General features: G+C 38.8%; 1 protein-coding gene across 1 annotated transcript; it reads right to left on the bottom strand.

Moving 5' to 3' along the window:
- Window positions 1–8,645: 8,645 nt before the first annotated feature.
- LOC6033976 (lethal(2) giant larvae protein) lies at window positions 8,646–17,239 on the bottom strand. The gene is given in 7 exon segments (XM_038258346.1): window positions 8,646–9,278; window positions 9,281–9,368; window positions 13,655–13,763; window positions 13,834–14,318; window positions 14,375–14,662; window positions 14,732–14,877; window positions 14,948–17,239. Coding segments are annotated over 7 exon segments (3,459 nt in total). The 5' UTR covers window positions 17,177–17,239; the 3' UTR covers window positions 8,646–9,164.
- Window positions 17,240–20,568: the final 3,329 nt, after the last annotated feature.

The raw sequence follows: 20,568 nt of genomic DNA, 5'->3' as shown, positions 1-20,568 counted from the left end.
TTGTTACGGGAGAGTCGGAAAAAAAAATCCGCGCCGACCTAAAATCCGAAACCGCGCGAAATCCACGCCATATAAAAAAATATCGCGACCAACATTTAAGAAATTTTATTTTTTAATTCGCAATTCGCAATTCGCAATTTTCAGTGTAAGAACGGGCCTTGACCGATCTTATGCACTTGGTTCCCGACGAACACGCACTGCCCTTACACCTACATCTCACCCTTGCTCTGAGTCAGTACGAGCAGCACGCTAGAACACGCTTTGAGTGTTCGTGCCAGGCATGCACACCTTCTTTTCCGGTTACGCATTTTAACTCGGCCGGGGGTGGTACATTACGTAGGGTTTGATGTAAGTATAAGCGCCTAACCATTTATAGTGTGCCTATCAACTTTCATTGAAGCAAAAACTGTTATATTTTTAGTTTGAATTCAAAAACTAGTTGTTATTTACTGTGTATTGTTTTCTGCTGAAATCTTCCCTATTGTTGAGTCGTGTTTATCTGTTGCTATTTCTTTTGTCGCGGTGCTGTGTTACAATATTTTGGTCCTAAGCATTTTAGAAAAGTTTTTCAAAAGTACAATAGTAATATTTGTGTTAATCCTTTAATCATTCCATAAATTGAGTAAGGGCTCGAACCTCACTTGCTTAAGAAAAAGGTGAAGTTTCAAAACAATGGGCAGTGAAGGAAGTATACTATGTAAAGAATCAATAGTAAAAGAAAGATAGTAATTTATGAAGTAGATAAAGAAATGAACAACAGTTAATAAATAGAGGGAACAAACAAGCTTAGATTGTATTAAGGACAATTTACAGGGAAAATGAGAAATTATTCAAATACTGTGAATACAAAGAGACGAGTTGTTCCTTTTAATTCCGCTATATATTTTAATATCTTGACAGATACGTATTTCGTCTACTACTTGCAGACTTCATCAGTGTTCTGTTCTCGACTGAAGGTTCATCGCTGGTGTATCCATATTTGTAGTTACTGTAGGTACTACCTCCTCGTTCTTCTTTGTGCCTGTATAGGTAACAGCTTAAACAGCCACGTTGAGCCGTTACCTGAATCCTTGTTGAGTAAACGTTTGTTGCCTGCCTTGAAGATTTCAAACTTTCAGCGACAGCCAGCTTCGATGGGTTAGTGATGTGTCTTAAGATGACCGCGTCGCTAGCTGTGATGTTATGTTTTTCCTCGATGATGTGTTCGGTTACTGCTGACTTGAAATGGGGACAAATCCTTTCCGTTTTCCTCCATGGCAATTTTGACATATGTGTGTATATGCTCATCCAACCTGGTTTGCAGCAATCTCTTAGTTTGTCCAATGTAGCTCATATCACAGTGGCCGCAGGATACCTCGTAGATGCCGGGTTTGCCTAAAGTCGGTATGGGGTCTTTCGTTGAACCTAAGATGGATTCCAACTGGCTGTTTCTACTGCTGAACACTAAATCGATGCCAAATTTAGCCAGTTTTTGTCGTAATGGGCGTGTTATCCTGTAGTCGAATTTACTGCTGCTCTTCGCAGTGGCTCTGCTGATGGCGTAAGGGTTGTGAGTGAAGTTCTGTGCAGTTTTCTTTCCTTCTTATCGATGATTGCTTGGATAGTTGTTCTGCTGTAACCGTTGATTTCCGCTGTTTCAAATATGTACTCCAATTCTTTCTGTTTTCCTGCTTCGCTGAGGGGTAAAGTTGTCATCCTATGTATAAAATAATGATATGCTGCCATCTTATGTTGGAATGAATGGTTTGAAGTGGCTGGGATTGTTCTTCTGGTGTTTGTTGGCTTCCTGTAGATCTCGAAAGAAAACGAAGATGGGCAACCTGGTTCTCTTAGGATCAGGATGTCTAAGAAAGGTAACTTTCCTTCGACTTCCATTTCGTAAGTGAACTTGATGCTCCTGCGTGCACTGTTTATGGTGTCCAGTACCGTTGTTAGTGAGTCCTTTTGATGATGCAGAAGATGTCATCTACGTATCTCCACCAACGTTCTGGTAGTAGGTTTTGGTTTGTAGTTCGTGTTCCAAAGCTGCCATATAAACATCGCTCATGAACGGTGACAGTGGGTTACCCATCGATGCTCCCATCCTCTGTTGGTAGATGCAATCCCTGAACTGGAAGTAGCTCTGTTCCATGCATAATTTGACGAATGTTATATACTGGATCGTTTTTGTCTCCATGGTTCTCCCTCGTATTGTGATTGCAGCCAATCCCGTAGAGTTCCTATTGCGTTTTTACTGGTATGCTTGGGAACAGTGCTGTTACGTCGAAGGAAACCATTATTTCATCCTCAGCTATCGGTCCCGACTCTAAGAGCTCCTTTGTGAACATCTGCGAACTGATGATCGAACGGCTCAGGAAGGGTTTCGGCATACTCTTGAATTCCTCGACAAGCCACTTTGCGATCCGACTGGTTGGGGCATCCACTGCTGAAATGATTTCTCGCATCTCGTTGCCTGGTTTATGCACTTTAGGTAGTGCTTTAATCCTTGGTAGAGTTGGGTTCGGTACTCTCAACGATTTTGCAGTTTTCCCAACCGATTTCAAAAGGCCTGCACATTCTTTGATGGTGTTCTCTACTTTTTTGACCATATCGATTAGCGTGTATCCTCGTTGTAGTGAATATTTTTCCCTGTTTCCGAGTTTCTCAAGTTTCTCATGGACCGGGACGAATACGACAAGGAACTTCTTGAGAAACTCGGAAACAGGGAAAAATATTCACTACAACGAGGATACACGCTAATCGATATGGTCAAAAAAGCAAAGGCACCATCAAAATGTGCAGGCACCTAAATCGGTTGAAAATGCATGTTGACAACTCCAAGTGCTTTACTACCTGAATGCATAAACCAGGCAGCTGGAATATCATTTCATGGATGCCAGGCGGATCGCAAAGTAACTGTCGAGGAAGTGGCTGTCTCCCAGCAAATTCATCAGCGCATGATGTTCTGAAATCTTAAAGTCGAACGGTTTCGCCGACATGTTGCTACGAGGAAGGCTCGCTGGAGAACAAAAACGTCCAATATAACATCGTCAGAAATCAACCGGATTCGAGACCTGAAGAGATGGGAGTGGAGTATGTCTGGGTTCATGAGCGATGTTTATATGGCAGCAGGAACGAACTGAAACCAAACCTGGAACGTGGTGAAGGCCGTAGATGACATCTTCGTCAAAATTTTCTTTAACGGTGCTGCGCAAGCATCAAGTTCACTGCGAAATGAAGTCGAAGACCCTTTCTTAGACATCCTGAATCAGAAATTATCGTTCTTCGAGATCTGAAAACAATGCGCCTCAAATCCCAACCACTATCGTGTTTTATGCATGGATGTTCTTCAGCAGCGCAGAAAAGTTGGAGTCATATTGAAACAGCGAAATCAATTACAACAGAACAACGATCATCGATAAAAGGAAGAAAACTGCACAGCGCCATCGCTGAAAATCAGTTTCAGAGATAACACCAAACTGGCAAACGGCATCGTTTAGTGTTCAGCAAGAACAGTTCCATCTTGCCAACGAACATATAACGACCGGCAACGCGATATGAAGCTTCGTGTGAATATCAAAGTCACCGGAGCGGTGTCCCCATTGGCGAACACATCATCGGCTATAACATCACAGCTGACGATCTGCATCGCAACCATCAGCAACTGTCTGGTGAAAGCTTCAGTTCGGCTGTGCTGGCAGTATTTGCTGTTACACTATACAGGCACAAAGAAGAACGAGGTAATACCTACAAATATGGATACACCAGCGATGAACCTTCAGTCGAGAACAGAACACTGATGAAGTCTGCAAGTAGTAGACGAAATACGTATCTGTCAAGATATTAAAATATATAGCGGAATTAAAAGGAACAACTCGTCTCTTTGTATACAGTAATGCATCTGCTAAAACGCTCAACCAAACCACAATTATTCAAATACATAAATAAAGAAAAGACACATGATAAACAAAATTGACATCGCTGCCAAATTAAGGGAAAGCAGACAGTTTGTTGCAGCAGCATCAATTTGTAAAATAGAGTGGAAAAGCGTTGAGAAATAAGAGAATCAAATGAGTAAAATCGAAATCAAATGGAGGATAGTAAACAGAAGCCGCTTTAGAAAATCAGTGAAACAAAATAAACAGAAGATAGGTGGTAGCTGAGAATGAAGAGAAGTGAAACCCCGTTGTGCGATGTTTCAGATACATCCACAGCAGTTGACTCAACATACTGCGAATCAAAACAATACCGTCTACAATCACAAATTACTTTCCTTTCCCACATTGTCGCGCCCCTTTCTTCTAGCCGTCTCTACTCTGACCCTCGCTGGTCAAAGGTTTACGAGTCGTTTCCACAGGCCACCAGCTAGGTTACACCTTGTCATCATGATGACTAAACCAAGCCAACGTGGAGGTAAGAAAATAGGACACTTGCAAGGAACCAGAGCCATGCTGTTTTGTCCAAACAGCACTACGGATGTAGTTGGGCTCTTCCGGGATGTTCCTCGCCTAGGTGTGTCAACCGACGAGTATCATCAGTATCATGCACCCTTGGCCTGCAAATTTTATTTTTTAATGAAGAAAAACTAATTCAGAAAGTATTTGATTAAAAAAAACTCGTTTTATGTTTAAAGGCTCCAAAAGATTGAAAGCAATAAATCCATTTAAAAATTCCTCAAGAGACGGTCAAGGCAAGGGTCATGAAAAAAGGAATCTCAAAAATAGAAAATACAATATTTAAAAACCTAAAAATTTAATTTCAAAAATATAACACCAAAATTAAATCAAAATCTTGAAATTTTGTTTTTTTTTTGGTATTTTGAATTTCAGATTGCTAAAATTTAGAGTTTCGATATTTCAGATTTTTTTAAATTACGATTTTAGACATTTCGAAAAAAATAATGTGTATTTTGATTTTTTTTTGTTATAATAAAAACTATTAAAACAAATTTTTTTCCGATTCTTTGAATTTCTGAAGCTTTGAATTTGGAATGTTCTGATCTTTTTATTTTCGCCAAGAATGTTTAAATTTAGAAAAAAAAAACTACCGATTAAATTCCATTTCAAAATTCGAAAGTGGAGGCCAGCTTCTGTTACGTGCAATCAAGCTCATATTTGGCGCCCACCAAACAAAATATAAAAAATAAAACATTTAAAAACATCTAAAATTTGAAAACAATAAAGTTTTTTCAATATAAATAATTAAAAAAAAATGAACGTTTTTTTTAAAATGGGGTTAAAATTTACAAAACTACAAAAAATTGAAAATAAAAAAAAATATCAAAATTTCACAAACATCAAACATTTTAAAAACATTACAATTTCAAAACTTCTAAAGATTAGAAAAAATAACACTTTTGAAAAATAACAACAAAAAATATAAAAATGCAAAAATTCAAAATTACCTTTTTAAATAAAAATTAAAAACAAAAACTGATGAAACTTTTTTTTAAATTGAAAATTAAAAAATAAAAATGTCAAAATCTTCAAAATAAAAAAAAATCCAAAAATTTCAAACGGTTTCAAAAACAATCAAGCATTTTTTATATTTCCTTTATTTTCAGCTTTTAAAATTTTTGATTCAGAAAAATATTGTTTTTAATATTATATTTAAAAAAAATTTCGCCTGTTTTTAATTTTAATGGTTTAGTTTTCTCAAAATCTTTTTAAATCTTAGACAACTTTAAATGTTGATTTTTTTAATTTTGTTTTGAAATGTTTGAAAGTTTTTTATAAACTAAAAAATATAACTTTAAATTTATGAACATAAAAATTTCAAAGGCATCTAAATATTACAAAAAAACTTTCAAGAAATTTCAAATTATAAAAATTTAAGATTAAAAATACAAAAATTATACAGAGGTAACCAAAAACCCAAAAATTTAACGAAAAAATATTAAAATGTCGAAAACCTTAAAAGTTTAAAATAAATCAAAATTATGAAAAAATAATCAAAAATTTCAAAAATAAATCAAGCAATTTTCAAGTAAGGCCGTTGCAAATATTTTTCAAGGTTTATGTTTGCCCCCCTTCAAAATTGGTCTGAAAATCAGGAGGCAAAATTTTTTTTCCAAAAAAACTTCAAAATTTCCATGAAAACAGTAGTATAATCAAGGGGCCATCCATAAACCACGTGGACACTTTTTTAAGGAATCTCAACCCCCCCCCCCCCCTCGTGGACAATTGTCCATACAAAAAAAACTTTTTGTATGGATCGTGGACAATCGCCAGACCCCCTCAAGTGTCCACGTGGTTTATGGATGATCCCCAACTGAAAACAATGTAAAATGCATTTTTCTGTATTGATAGTCATATTTAGCATGCTTGGGCTTGTTTAAACATGTTAAACATGTTAAACATGTTTAAAAAAATTTATTTTTCGAAAAAAATAAAAATTTTGTCAATACTTAGATATTTTGGAAATTAATGATGGCAAAACGACTGGACAGGTGTATAATGCATTTTACACCACTTTTCCTTAGAATGTTGAAAACATGGCTCATGGACTTCAACAAATATTTGCAACGGCCTTAGCAAAAATTTAAAATTTTTTTTCAATTTTTAAACTTTTTAATAAAAAAATATTTTATTTTATATTTTTATTTAAAAATTCTTTTAAAAAATCAATAAATTAGTTTCTTTTTATTTGTAATTTTTGTTTTATTAAAATATTTAAAAATTTCGGTAATTTTTATTTTTTTTTGCGTTTTTAATTTTTTTAAAGTTTTTGAAACCGAGATATGTATAAAATTTATGTTTTATTTTTTTTTTTAATTTTGGATATTTAAAAAATATTTCATGTTTTTAAATTTTTGAAGCAAGCTCGAGAAGAAACATTTCAATGCTTCTTTTTTTTAAAAAAAAAGGTCCAATATAGGGGAAATCTACCCATTTTAATCCTAATAAGCGGTCGTGTTTGAATGATGCTGGATAATCTAGAGTCTCCCTTGAATTTTACTAAAACCAAGTACACCAACGAGTAGAAGTTTTTGTGAACATTTCTGTTTATTTTCACTTTCACTAAAAGTTATTCTATTTCTTTACCAAGCATTTAACAAAAAAAGATTCCCAAGGGTATTCTAATCGAGGCGAATGCATTGGGCCACGCCCATTTTTCTAATATCAGCTTAGTTCTTTTTTCTTCCAACACTCTGTCGAGTGTTGCCATTTGTGCTGACAGTTCAAACGAACACTCACGAAAAGTGGCATTTATAGGGAAAGTTTCCTGGCATCGCTGGCTGTGCTGCTGGTGGTGTGGACGGCCAGCCTTTGTTCTTTTTTGCCTTCGTCTCTCGCTCGGTTTTCTTCAGCCTTCGATTGGAATGCAAAGTGAAAATTGAAACGTCAAACGACTTGGCGCGTTTGTTTTTTTGATGGCGCTTGCTAATTTATTACATTTTTCGGGATTATTCTTCAAGTGAGTGCCTTACTAATGATCAAAAGAACATGCTGCCGGTAGTTGGAAGCAATTTCATATCTTAAGCGCCGTGAAAAAGTAAGCGAAAGTGAAAAGTTAATTTTGGCGATATTCATTAAGCGTTTGAGGGATTCTCGTGTGTGTGCCAACAAAATGATGAGAAGTGGTCTCGCAAAATACAAATTATGATCAAAAGTGCATTAAATGTGATCTTTTTGGCCAGTAAGTGGCATACATTTGAGTGCTTACACGAGGCGGTGCTGTTGCTGGTAAGTTATTAGCCCAAATAGTATTTTTGGAGCTTTAATCGAGCATCAAACTCTCCATATGACGAAGATAGGTGTTTGATTGGAAAGGGTAGATTTCCCCTAGATCAAGAAATTACGATCGAATAATCTCAATCTATTATCGACATAAATTACGACTTATCATTGACAAATTACGATAGAAATATTAAGATCAAGTGTAATAATCATCACGAGTACAAAAACGCGTTTTACTCGGAATATTTAATTTGGCATAACAGCCGAATCTTCAATTTTGGCCAGTATAAAGAATAACTTTGAATTGATTGTTTTCATCAAAACTCGTTTTTGCCGTTTTTCGAATAGTTCCAGAAGAATAAAATTAAAGACAACCCTTTAAATTACGTAACTAAAATGTTTTTTTTTATTGAACATCTATTGTTTCCATTGTTGGCGAAGGCGGAGTTTTGTGTTGCACCGACCTGTTCGTTCTCTCAATAAGTTTGCTTTTGTTTTAATCTTAATAGTACTGCTGCTGCCGCTGTTTGCGCTCTCTTCTCTGTTACAAATGTAAAATTGCATCCAAAAAGTACTAAACAGCGTTCAATAATTACGTCAATATATTATATATTTATTATAGTTTTTTTTTCATTTCTGTTTTTCTTTTCTTTTAATCAAATATATAATTAAGTGTTTGTATAAATACCAACTCTTTACACTATCAACTAACGAATTGATTTTATCTTCCTTCGTCGCGCGCTCGGCTCGATGGTGATGAAGAGGGGTTTCAAATTCTAGCAAGTTTGGGAGCGCACTTGCGGTCAAATAAAAACCGGGGATCAAAAAAATAAAAATGGGCGTGTGACGGTGATAAAAAATATTTCGAAATCTTTTGCTTGCTGGCGAAGCGGCACTTAACAAACTAATAAATAAATGTTTTATGTTTAATTTACTTTAACTTTATTTTACGATTGATCGGACAAGCTTGTCGTTTGTGTTTTTTTCTTTAGCAGAAGAATAAACTAGCAGCAGTTTCAATACTTTCGTGTTTTTTGTTGTTGTAAAAGTTTTTCGTTATATTTTTCTCTTCTAATTCTTCGATGTCGTTTAACTTTAAATGGGGAATTGTCACTTTTATATTAACCTGCTTATTTGTTAATTACATCAAGGTTTGAAAGGCATTTGCTGGTTTGTGTTACAAGTAATATATTAAGTGTGTGATTCCGCATTTCTCTGTCTGCGGCATAAGATTATCACAACGTTCGTCGATAAATGCGTCCATCTGTCCGTAGTAAAAAGACTCAACAACGAATTTCGCACATTTGAATTTTTAATTCTCGTCCAATAAACACATCCCTCCCACTAACTTAACTAAAACACTAATTTAAAATAGAAAAGAAAAAAATACTCGACTCTTTTCCACACTAGAAAAGCGTCCATCGCAGTAAAAAAAAATACGTCGTTATCGTTAATAAACTAGCTCAAACTTAACTCTGCTCTCGACCGTCGTCCGTCAAACCTTCCTTAAAACTGGCTCTCCTTCCGGAGCAGCGGAACCGCCACCGGCGGCGGTGACGACGCCCCACCTGTAATGGTCTTGCTGCTTTCCGTTGTCGTCGTCGTCGTCGTCGTCGCCGCGGACTCCCGTTGACGTGCCCGATGCCGTGCTTGACCGTCGTGATGACCGACTTGATGATGACCGAGTTGGCGGCCGTCTCCGTCGAGTCGCTGCAAAAGGACGGATTTGTTAAGGATTTGATCGCAAAAGCATGGTGTCGATTTCTGGAAAAGTCAGGGAAAACCTGGACTTGTCAGGGAATTTTATTTGACCTGGAAAAGTCAGGGAATTTTAGGCTGGATCAGGGAATTTCGATGATCCTAAAAATATCACTACAAAATTTAATTTCTTTTTGAAAATTTACCCTTGATTAAATATTGAGAGAGATAAAATTACTTTCAACTTATAAAGAAAAATATTATCAAAAATCAGGACAATTTTATTTTTCGTTTAGTGCAAAAACTTCGATTTTTTATTGATTGAATTTTCTTCCGAAAATTTTTGTTTGTATTTTCTCAATAAGAAAAATGATAATGAAGGATATAAGTCGGTTACTAACCAAACCGTCTCAGTTGAAATATACTATGGTCATGGCCAAGTCCTGCCAAGACGGAGATACTAATAGATACATACATACATACATACTGTAGAGACGAATTAAAAACGCGTGGACTGTAATTTGCGACTGGTTTATTCTCTCGCTGTCTCTAAAACTGTCCTGGTTGTTCGTGCTGTGTGTTAGTGTGAGTGTGTTGTGTGAAAGCGGAAATGCACTGAACCAAAATTTCTCCTTCTAGCTGTCAATCGCTGCAGGGTTGCCAAATGCGTCCCAACACATACATACATACATACAAGAAAAATTATAATGTAGGAGTTCCTAATTAAATGTATTACTACACTCAACTCATTTTTAAACACACTGACTCTGAATATTTAATTTCTTTTAAGTTTTGAGTAATGTTTTTTTACCCTTATTCTTTTATACTGATACATTCAATTTAAATCTTGTGAATCTTAATCATATTTTAAACTCTTCCTGAAGATACAGACGTTAGGATGTAACAAAAATTATTATTGGGACATGTTTCAGTGGATGTCCTGTGCTTATATCCCAAATATGAGCTTGATTGGACGTAACAGAAGCTGACCTCCGCCATTGAATTTTAGATGGGATTCAACCAGTAGAAATATTTTTTTAAATTTAAACATTCTTGAAGAAAAATAAAAATTCAAAATATTAAAAAAATACAGCTTCAAAATTGAATTATTCAGAAATTGAGAAATAAAATTAGGAAAAATAGTTTTTAAAAACTTAAAAAAAATCATATTAGAAAAATTAAAAGGGAAAAGAAAAATAAAAAAAAAACAATCTAAAGAAAAAAACAGATATATTCTTAAATTCATAAATTCCTAAATTCCTAAATTCTTAAATTCTTAAATTCTTAAATTTTTAAATTCTGAGATTCTGAAATTTTTAAATTCTGAAATTCTGAAATTCTAAAATTCTAAAATTCTGAAATTCTGAAATTTGAAATTCTCAAATTCTCAAATTCTCAAATTCTCAAATTCTCAAATTCTTAAATTCTTAAATTCTTAAATTCTTAAATTCTTAAATTCTTAAATTCTTAAATTCTTAAATTCTTAAATTCTTAAATTCTTAAATTCTTAAATTCTTAAATTCTTAAATTCTTAAATTCTTAAATTCTTAAATTCTTAAATTCTTAAATTCTTAAATTCTTAAATTCTTAAATTCTTAAATTCTTCAATTCCTAAATTCCTAGGTTCTTGAATGCTGCCATTTTTGTAACCATCGTAGATTACAGAAAACCTGATCAAATTTGAAGTATTTTTGGAGTAATTTTTTTTCGGTTAGAGAAATTTTGAGAAGAAGATGTAGGAAAATTTGCTTCGATTTTTCTAAGTGACGCTTTCGTAAGATCATCGAGTATGAACTGTATCTTAAATTTAAAATCTCAAATCGAGAATTTATTACAATTTTTAAATTTTATTATTTTTCTTTATTTAGATTTGATTTAGTTTTTAGATCTAAATTTCTAAATGTTGAAATTTTTGATTTTTTTTTTTTGCCAAAATGTTTGTTTTTGCTTTTATCTCTAGTTTATCTCTAGTTTACCTAATTCTAGCAAAAATATATTTTGCAATTCCGCTGTGAAACTGTCAACTTTTCCTGTCCTTCTGAAGAAATGAAACGGCCTACTTTTTCCTACCAAAAATAACAGAATCGAATAGCAACACTTTTCAAAATAAATGCTGAAAAGTTCTACTTTTCAGCACTGAAATGAGTGCTGAAAAGTTGAACTTTTCAGCACTCGTTTCGAAAAGTAAAACTTTTCAACATTTTTTTATTTAAACGATTTATTGGAAAAAATACATGAAAATTTTACATAAAATTTCACTCAATGGGTGTTTTTCGGAATTGCAAAAAAATTGTATGGAACTCGTTGCAAAACTTGATTTTTTCAACACTCGTCGTATTTATCCAACTCGGTGAACCTCGTTGGATAAATGTACGACTCGTGCTGAAAAAATCCTCTTTTTGCAACTTGTTGCATAAACTACTATTTCAGCGTTGCAAGATTCTGCGTTCTGAGATTACAAAATTGAATTTATTATGATACTCTTTTGTATGTTTTCCGCATAATTATTTTTCTTAAAATGACGCGGATTTTGCGCTGATTGGGTTTTGGGATGGCGCGGATTTTTTTTATTTCTCCGTAACAACCCTGAATAAAGAAATTTGAGAATTCAAGAATTTATAAAATATGGTCTCTTCGGAAAATTTGTTTCAACTTTTATTAAGATCTAGCATCCGAGATTTCATAGGGATTGTACAACTACATTTTACATATTTTTCCCAAACAACATTCAAGGGCTTACAAGGAGGAGTTCCCGTGGCCAGATCGAGCTTAAATTTGGAATCTATTCCAAAACACCCAAATATCTAAGTTTGAGAAATAATGACTTTTTGAAAAGCTCGAACAGGCTGTATTTTTTTTTATTTTTATAAAATGTATTGATCTTGTGAATGATCGTCTGTAGGCTCTGGTCAAGGAATAGCAAAAATATTTTTTTGTAGATCTATTTTAAAACCGTAAACATGTACTTGAAAAATTCACATTTAATTGTATATTTTTCCTAGTTTCCAGTTTTTTTTTTAATCTTTTTTAAGGTTCTCCAAAATTACTTAGTTTTTTGTCTCCAAAACCTTTATTTTTTTATAAAAACACAATTAAAAATTGCATCGGCCTAATTCGTTCAAAAAATCCGGCAAAAGGCATCAATTTTAAAATTAAACTTGACTTTTTAAAATAAAATCAAATTTTCAATTGATTTTTTTTGGAAAACTTTTAACCTTAAATTTTTTTTAGGAAATGAAGTGAAATTTACTAAGGGACCATCCATAAACCACGTGAACACTTTAAGGGAGGGGGAATAAGCGATTGTCCACGCTCCGTACAAAATAGTCGAACATTTATCCAACGAGGTTCACCAAGTTGGATAAATACGACGAGTGCTGAAAAAATCAAGTTTTGCAACGAGTTCCATACAACATTTTTTGCAATTTCGAAAAACACCCATTGAGTGAAATTTTAAGTCGAATTTTCATGTATTTTGTCAATAAATCGTTTAAATCAAAAAAATGTTGAAAAGTGTTACTTTTCGAAACAAGTGCTGAAAAGTTCAACTTTTCAGCACCCACTTCAGTGCTGAAAAGTAGAACTTTTCAGCATTTATTTTGAAAAGTGTTGCTATTCGATTCTGTTATTTTTGGTACAGAAAAGTAGGCTATTTCGTCGTTTAAGAATGACAGGAAAAGTAAGTAGTTTCACGACGTAATTGCAAAAAATATTTTTTTGTATGGACAATTGTCCACGAAGGGGAGGGGGTGAGATTTCCAAAAAGTGTTCACGTGGTTTATGGATGGTCTCTAATTGCAATTTGAAATTTGGGAATTTGAAATTTGCAACAATTTTAATTATTAATTATTTCTAGAGTTTATTTTTTTGAAAAGATCCTATAAACTGTTTTGTTTCATATGTTTATAGGCCCTTTTAAATAAAAAAAACTCTATATTTTTTGGTAAAGGGCAACATTTAAAATGACATCAAAAGATTTAAAAACAGATGACACTTGTATGGTTGCTCATTTTGGATGTTCGATAAGAAAAAATGATTGACAAAATAAAAAAAAAGGATTTAGTTTTTGCAGAATCCATCGTTAAAAATAAAATAAAAAAGTCATTGAAGTTTTTCAATATCTTAAATTTCCAATATTCAAAAAGGAAAATGCATGAAACCATAAAAACGCTCTAAACAATATGTTAATTAAAAATAGAAAAAAAATGGTGGTCTGGAGAGGTCAGGAAAAGTCAGGGAATTTTATTTTGGGATTTGGATCGACACCATGAAGGGAGGAAGCGTAGAGTCACACTTACCCGACCAGCTTCAGGTCCTTGATGTTGGACGAGTTGAGGGCGGTAATTTCGGACGTCTTGGCCGACGAGGACACGTTGTTGGAGTGGGTGCTCAGCACCGAGAGGCGACCTGCAAAAAACATAGTTACACATTTAAATTTCAACCCTTTACTTGGGGGGGAACCTTCAACCCAACTCACCCACAATCTCCTCCGTGGTCGTCGAGCAGAGCGTCGTCGTGGTCGAGTTCAGGTGGTCCCGCACCGAGTCGATCGTAATGTCCCCGATCGAGCTGGTGATCGTTTCGTTGGCCTTGTTCGGTGACGCGCCCTCGTCCCCACTTCCGCCGGTTCCGTTCACCCCGTTGGTCAAGTGTCCGTCGCCGTTGGTCGTTCCGTTGATGGCCGTGACGGCGATCGCGAGCGGCGTCCGCACGTCGATGGCCTTCTCGGTGGCACCGGTCTCAACCGCTTCTTCAGCCGCCTCGACGACAGCTGCTGCTGCTGCAGCAGGCGCTCCCCCCTCGTCATCGTCCGCCTCCTCAACGTGGGACCAATCCTCGACCTCGATGAACCCGGTCGGCGAGACGATCTTGGTGGTGGACAGCGTCACTCGTTGCACCTCCGACGAGGACATCATGTACAGCGCCTCGCCGTGGTTCGTGAAGCAGAGCGAGGAAATTCCACTGAAAAGAATCGTTGGTTAGAGCTAAAACCTTCGGCTTAAGTCCGGCCCACTCACTTGATATCCTCGCGCCGCACGGCGGCCGCATTTAGCTGGCGCTTCAGCTCCGGAATCGACAGCACCAGACAATCGCCGAGGTTCGTCAGACAGAGCAGGCTTATTTCGGAGTGCGTTAGGGTGGTTGCGTCCGACGTTGCGCCAGTGCCAACGCCAGATTCGGCCGTACTCGTGTTGAGCGCTTCCGCCGAGGGCGACGCCGAAGCGGTGGCCTTCGAAGGACTGTGCTGCTGCAGGGCGTGCGCCGGAACGGTGCACGAAAAGGTGGCGAACGCGATGCGACGGACTCTAATCGGAGAAAGTTGGTTAGCAAAATTGGATTCTTTTTTTAGGGGGGGAATTCAAATTGAGTCTCACCTGGCGCCTTCGTGCGCCGTCAGCTTGTACTTGTTGACGGGCTTCAGCTGGGGCAGCGAAAACACCTTGAACTGCTCCTCGCTCGCGATGAGGACCTTGTGCGGGCCCGGACCGGGCGTGGGTTGGAACTCCAGCGGGACGCCATGCTTAAAAATAATCGTTATGAAATTAGCTCAAGTCTTCAAAAAATGCCAAGAGGGAGTGTGTGTCGCATACCTGATCATAAATGGCGATCGCGATGACCGGCGCGCGGTGCTTCAGCTGAATCTCCTTCGCCAGCTGTCCGGTGACGGGCTTCGGCGGCGGGACGTCCCCTGCGTCAACGTTGGCCTCGCCGGGCTGCACCGCCGGAGCTTGCTGCTGCCTCGGTGGAACGTGCAGCACAAACACCGAAACGCAGCTCGAGTTCGTGCCGGACCACAGCGTCGGAATGGTGTGCTGCTGGCTGGTGAGGTACGTCTGGGCGAAGGTCAAACAGCGCACCATCGAACCCATGCCGTCGTCCACGGCGCGTGCCTCGATCTGCCGCTCGACGGGGCGCGTCTCGGCCGGAGTGGTCGCCGCTTGACCGCCGGCGTTCCGCGTAGATCTTCCCTTACGCAGCCGTCGGAACGATTCGCGGAGCGTCTTCTTGAACGACTTGCGCCGCGACAGCGTCTCTCCGGCTCCGGTCAAATCGTTCGGATTGAGGGTGCACTTGTTCAGCACCGGACTCTGGGTGTGGTAATCGAACAGGACGAGACCGTGGGCGGTTCCCGCGGCCACCAAGCTCCACTGGCTCTGGACGGCGATGCAGGTCACGGCTGCCGGTGGCAGCACCTGCAGCACACTGAAGAAGTTGACGCCTTCCAAAAACGGGGTGTTCTCCTCCAGCAGCTGTCGTTTGACCTTCAGCTGATCGTGTCCCTTCCAGACAAAGCCGTCGCGATCGCTCACCAGATTCATGGTGGTCAGCTTCAGCGGGCCTGCTTCCTCCGGAGCGGGCTCAAAGTTGGCCACCACTACATTACCGGCGGTTCCAGCGATTATCAGCGTGCCAGTCTTAGGACAGAGTTGTACCTTTTTCACCGCGAGACGCGGATCGTCCGAGTACGGGTCAAACTGACCTGCCTTACGGAACGGTGGCTCCCCATCCTCCAGCTGTTCCGTCGAAGTATTCAACGCATGATCCTCAAAATCGGCGTCGGCGTTCAAAAACAGCGGCGAAGTCTTGACGTGCAGCAGCGGAGTCAGACACACCTCCGAGCAGTTCCAAAACTTGACCGACCCGTCTTCATGCCCGGTGATCATCAGATCGTACTCCTCTTCACCATGCTCATCGGCCGATTCCTCCTTAACCGACCCCCCGTTAATGGGCCACGCCTTCGAGCTGTACTCGGCGAGTTGCGCTTCACCTGCGCGGGCGATCTTGGCGTAAACTTCCGCCGAAACCTGCGACACCAGATGGTTGCAGGTCACGGCCGAGGCGTGCAACGAGTGCAGATACGGAGCGTTGATCTGGGGCAACGTTTCGTCCGTCAAGTCGTACGCGACCAGCTCCTCCTCGAGCAGCACGACCAGCACCTCTGCCTGATCCTCGCGTTCCTCGTTGAACGTCACAAAAAAGTCAATCACCTTAGAGGTGAAATCGAACGCGACCTTGGTCCCGTCCCGGCAGTGCACCGAAACGCACTGACGTTCACCGTACGCCGACCGTGGCATTCCTCCGGCAAAGACCACCAACTCGCACAGGCCACGCTTGCCGCGGATCAACCGATCGATCGCCTTGCACGGATCGGGCCCGTACGGCACGTACTTCTGGTTCTCCGGCGGGATCGTACTGTCCAGGTCCCACGTGGCAAACGAACCGTCCGCGTGGTACCACGTAAACTGCGTCCCACAGGGTGAAATAAACAGCCCAACGCTCTGTCCGTGGCCCGGCGAAATGAACGATCGCTTCACGTTCGATGCCTCCAAGTCCCACAGCACCGCCAACCCCCGGTTGTACGCGATCAACAGCTGGTTGTGGTTGTGCGGCAGCTGCTTCACCGACTCGATCGCCCCCGGGTTCAGCTTGTACGACTGGGGCAGCTGCTCGAGCACGACGTCGTGGTAAATCACCGGTTCCCGCACCGAAAAGCTCCGGATGTCGAACTGGTACACGTTGCCGCCCTCCGTCCCGATCCACACCGTGTCCTTCATGTACGAACAGCACAGCGACGAAATCTTCTTCAACTTGCCGTCGAACGGAAGCGTCTTGATCGGAACCAGCATCGTCCCCGCCGGTTCCCACAGAATCAGCTGGTTCGACGCCGTCAACGACAGCAGCCGACCGCTGCCGGGAATCCACTCCAGCAGCTGGACGATCAAATCCGCCGCGTTCGTACTGGCCGGATGCTGGCCGTAAAACTCCACCCCCGGCCGGCCAAACACCTTGATGATGCCACTGTTGGTTCCGATGGCCATCAGCCGGCTCGTCGGGTCGTACGCCAGCGCCGACGGTTTGTGCGGGAAGCCATGCTGGGCCGTCTGTTGATGGGAGAGAGAGAGAGAAAAAAAAACTTCATTAGTCAAGCCGGCCGGCAGGCAATCGCCCTATTTGGGGAGCAACAACTTTCCAAATAGGTTGTCGAGTTGGTTGGTCGGATTAAGTTGTCCCGCGGCGGGGGGAAGTTTGCGCAAGGTGTGACAATTAGACAATTAGTGCGAGCAAGCAATTAAGTCAAGTGATTTTTATGTGTACACTTCTGGGTGTGATGGTGACGTAACAGATTTGTCGTAATATCGATAAATTGTCGCTAAAACCGTACACATAATGATTACTCACTAAACAAACTAAGAATTACATAAAAAAAATCAAGTAATTCTGATTTAAAAAACAACCATTCCTAATTGTTCCCGCAATGTTGTTGACTCATTGTTGTCGATGGTGGTCGTCAGGGGGGGAAATTGGCGGAATATAGAAATTCACAGGTCAGTTTTAGGTGTAAGCATCTCCAATAAAAAAATACTCATTACAAATTCACGTGAGTCATTCCGATTGTTGTTTGGCAAGAAATTGCTGAGCAGCATCGTATCGTGAACAGAAAAAAGTGCCCACCAATCTCTAGAATCTCTCACTTTGACGGCGTGAGAATTATTACCGTTAAGGAGTGTTAGTTTGATTAACATCAATTTTTTATCTTAATAAGGCCGCTGCAAAAAAAAAAATTGTAACACAACCGAATTTGAAAAAAAAGAATCGAAAACAAATTGATGCAATAACAACACAGAAAAAAAAGTTAAATTTTGGAATGTTGAAAATTTGGTAGGTTGAATATTACCTCTTTTTTTGAGTAATATTACATAAAAATGTGTAAAAATGTGAACCTGATGAACACTCATGTAAAACTTTTGAAAATTTTCTGAGGAAAAATTCATCTTTTTTTTCGTTTTCGTTTTACGGAGCAAGGTGGGGGACGCGGCCTCAAGTCAGTCCAAGTCCGGTTTCTTGTGGAAAAAAAGGGTAGTGGCCGAACTAGTATTGCATACCAAATGAACACCACCGGAAGATATAGGGGATCGGGAGGGGGGAGGTGAAAGAAAATTAGTGTTGATGTGAGTAGTAAGAACTTGGATGATTTGAGCAGTTACGGTAATCTAAGTTTAACACTGAATAAAGAAAATCTGAAATTGTGATTCAAAGTAAGAAGGCCCGGAATAAATTAAATTATTAGTTAATTAAATAAGAAAATGTAACTAATCGGAGATCTATACAAAAGAAACCTATGATGTATTCCAAATTTAAAGGAAATAAAAAATACTAGAGAAAAAAAGATGAAAACTAACTGCCGACCTGTCACGTCCGTCAATAGTCTTGTCGTACATTACAACTAGAAACAGATCTGCCAATGAAATGTTACACTTCGTTCAAATCACCTAATCATTTAAGTCCAATTATTCATCTACGGAAAACTATCTAACTTTAATCAACAACCTAAACTAAACTGTCTGAAAGTAAATTTAATCTCAAATCCCCGAATGTTTTATTATAACGCCAAATAAGGTAAAGGATCTTGTTTTTAAACCAGTCTTGCCGCTTCCAAAAACCAATAAACATAAATGAACAGTTCATAAGTTGAACACTAGTAATTAAGACGACTATTTCATGCCATTCATTTCATTCATAGAGCTTTGCAAACAAGAGTGCATCTCTATTATACCTTATGTAAACTGTCATTTGAGTGAAGGAGACACACTCCTGTTCACAAAACCCATGCGCCCTTTTGAAATGTTAGGCTCCAGTAGACCCTCGATTCGCAACAATGGTCGATACAACCATAATCCGAAAACCGTTAGTTCAACAGATTAACGAATTTTGTCCGATATCATCGCACTATTGATTGACCGAGACTCTATGGAAAGTTTGACATATCAAAATGCTACGTAATATTTTTTTTAAAATAAATTTCAAAATCTATTCTATCCTACAATGCCTAGAAGAGGCCTCTGTTTCTGTTGTGAGTAAGCGCTGGTTTCAGAGTTCATTTTTCAATTTAAAAGGGGTGGGAGACGACTAATTTGCTTCATGAACTCCTACTCGGCCTTGGGACCACCTCTTAAGACACTGATGGCTCCTAGCTAGAATTAAACCTAGACACAGCGTCGAGGCCCGCTTCGCATGGCAAAAATGTTGGCTGGGGGGAAGTGATATTATCACGAAATTTTATTTTAAAGCCAACATTGCTAACGGCGTCGAGGTCCTTACTCATGCCCAAGGAAATTCTTAAATTCTTAAATTTTAAAATTCGTATTTTCGGAGACATATTTTCGGTTCGAGAAATTTTGAGAAGAACATAATACAAATTTCGTGTTTCGATTTTTCTGAGTGGCAAAAATCATCAAGTACGAACTGCATTTAAAATTTCAAATCCCTAGATTTATGATTTTTTCAAGATTTTCAAACTTATAATATTTTTGCAATTCCGTCGTGAAACTACTTACTTTTCCTGTCATTCTTGAACGACGAAATAGCCTACTTTTCTGTACCAAAAATAACAGAATCGAATAGCAACACTTTTCAAAATAAATGCTGAAAAGTTCTACTTTTCAGCACTCAAATGGGTGCTGAAAAGTTGAACTTTTCAGTACTTTTCGAAACAAGTACTGAAAAGTTCAACTTTTCAGCACCCATTTGAGTGCTGAAAAGTAGAACTTTTCAGCATTTATTTTGAAAAGTGTTGCTATTCGATTCTGTTATTTTTGGTACAGAAAAGTAGGCTATTTCGTCACACTTTTCAACATTTTTTTTTATTTAAACGATTTATTGACAAAATACATGAAAATTTGACATAAAATTTCACTCAGTGTGTGTTTTTTGGAATTGCAAAAAATGTTGTATGGAACTCGTTGCAAAACTTGATTTTTTCAGCACTCTTCGTTTTTATCCAACTCGGTGAACCTCGTTGGATAAATGTACGACTCGTGCTGAAAAAATCCTTTTTTTGCAACTTGTTGCATAAACTACTATTTTAAATCTCGTCTCTTACAATTACATTTTTTTCGGTGTATCGGATCGGTGACGGTGAATTGACTAAATACATGAAAATTTGACTCAAAATTCCATTCAAAGGATGTTTTTAGCCTTTCTTACTAAAGAAAGGTATAGGTTTTACTTTATGGCAGGACGTCATTTTCATCTGGGTTTGTTCAAAAATTACGTCCATGAATAGGGGGAGAGGGGGGTGGGGGTCTGGGGTTTGTGACCGCCCATGTTAAAGGTATAGGCAAAGTGCGTGACAGGGGGGGGGGGGGGTCCGAAATCAAATGAACAAACCCTCTTCGTAAATATGTCGATTCAGCATGAATTTTAATCGGAA

Source organism: Culex quinquefasciatus, chromosome 1, assembly GCF_015732765.1.
Source record: "Culex quinquefasciatus strain JHB chromosome 1, VPISU_Cqui_1.0_pri_paternal, whole genome shotgun sequence".
In the NCBI taxonomy this organism is placed as follows: domain Eukaryota; kingdom Metazoa; phylum Arthropoda; class Insecta; order Diptera; family Culicidae; genus Culex; species Culex quinquefasciatus.
The sequence above is the reverse complement of the archived record's forward strand: the minus strand, read 5'-3'. Positions and strand labels throughout refer to the sequence as shown.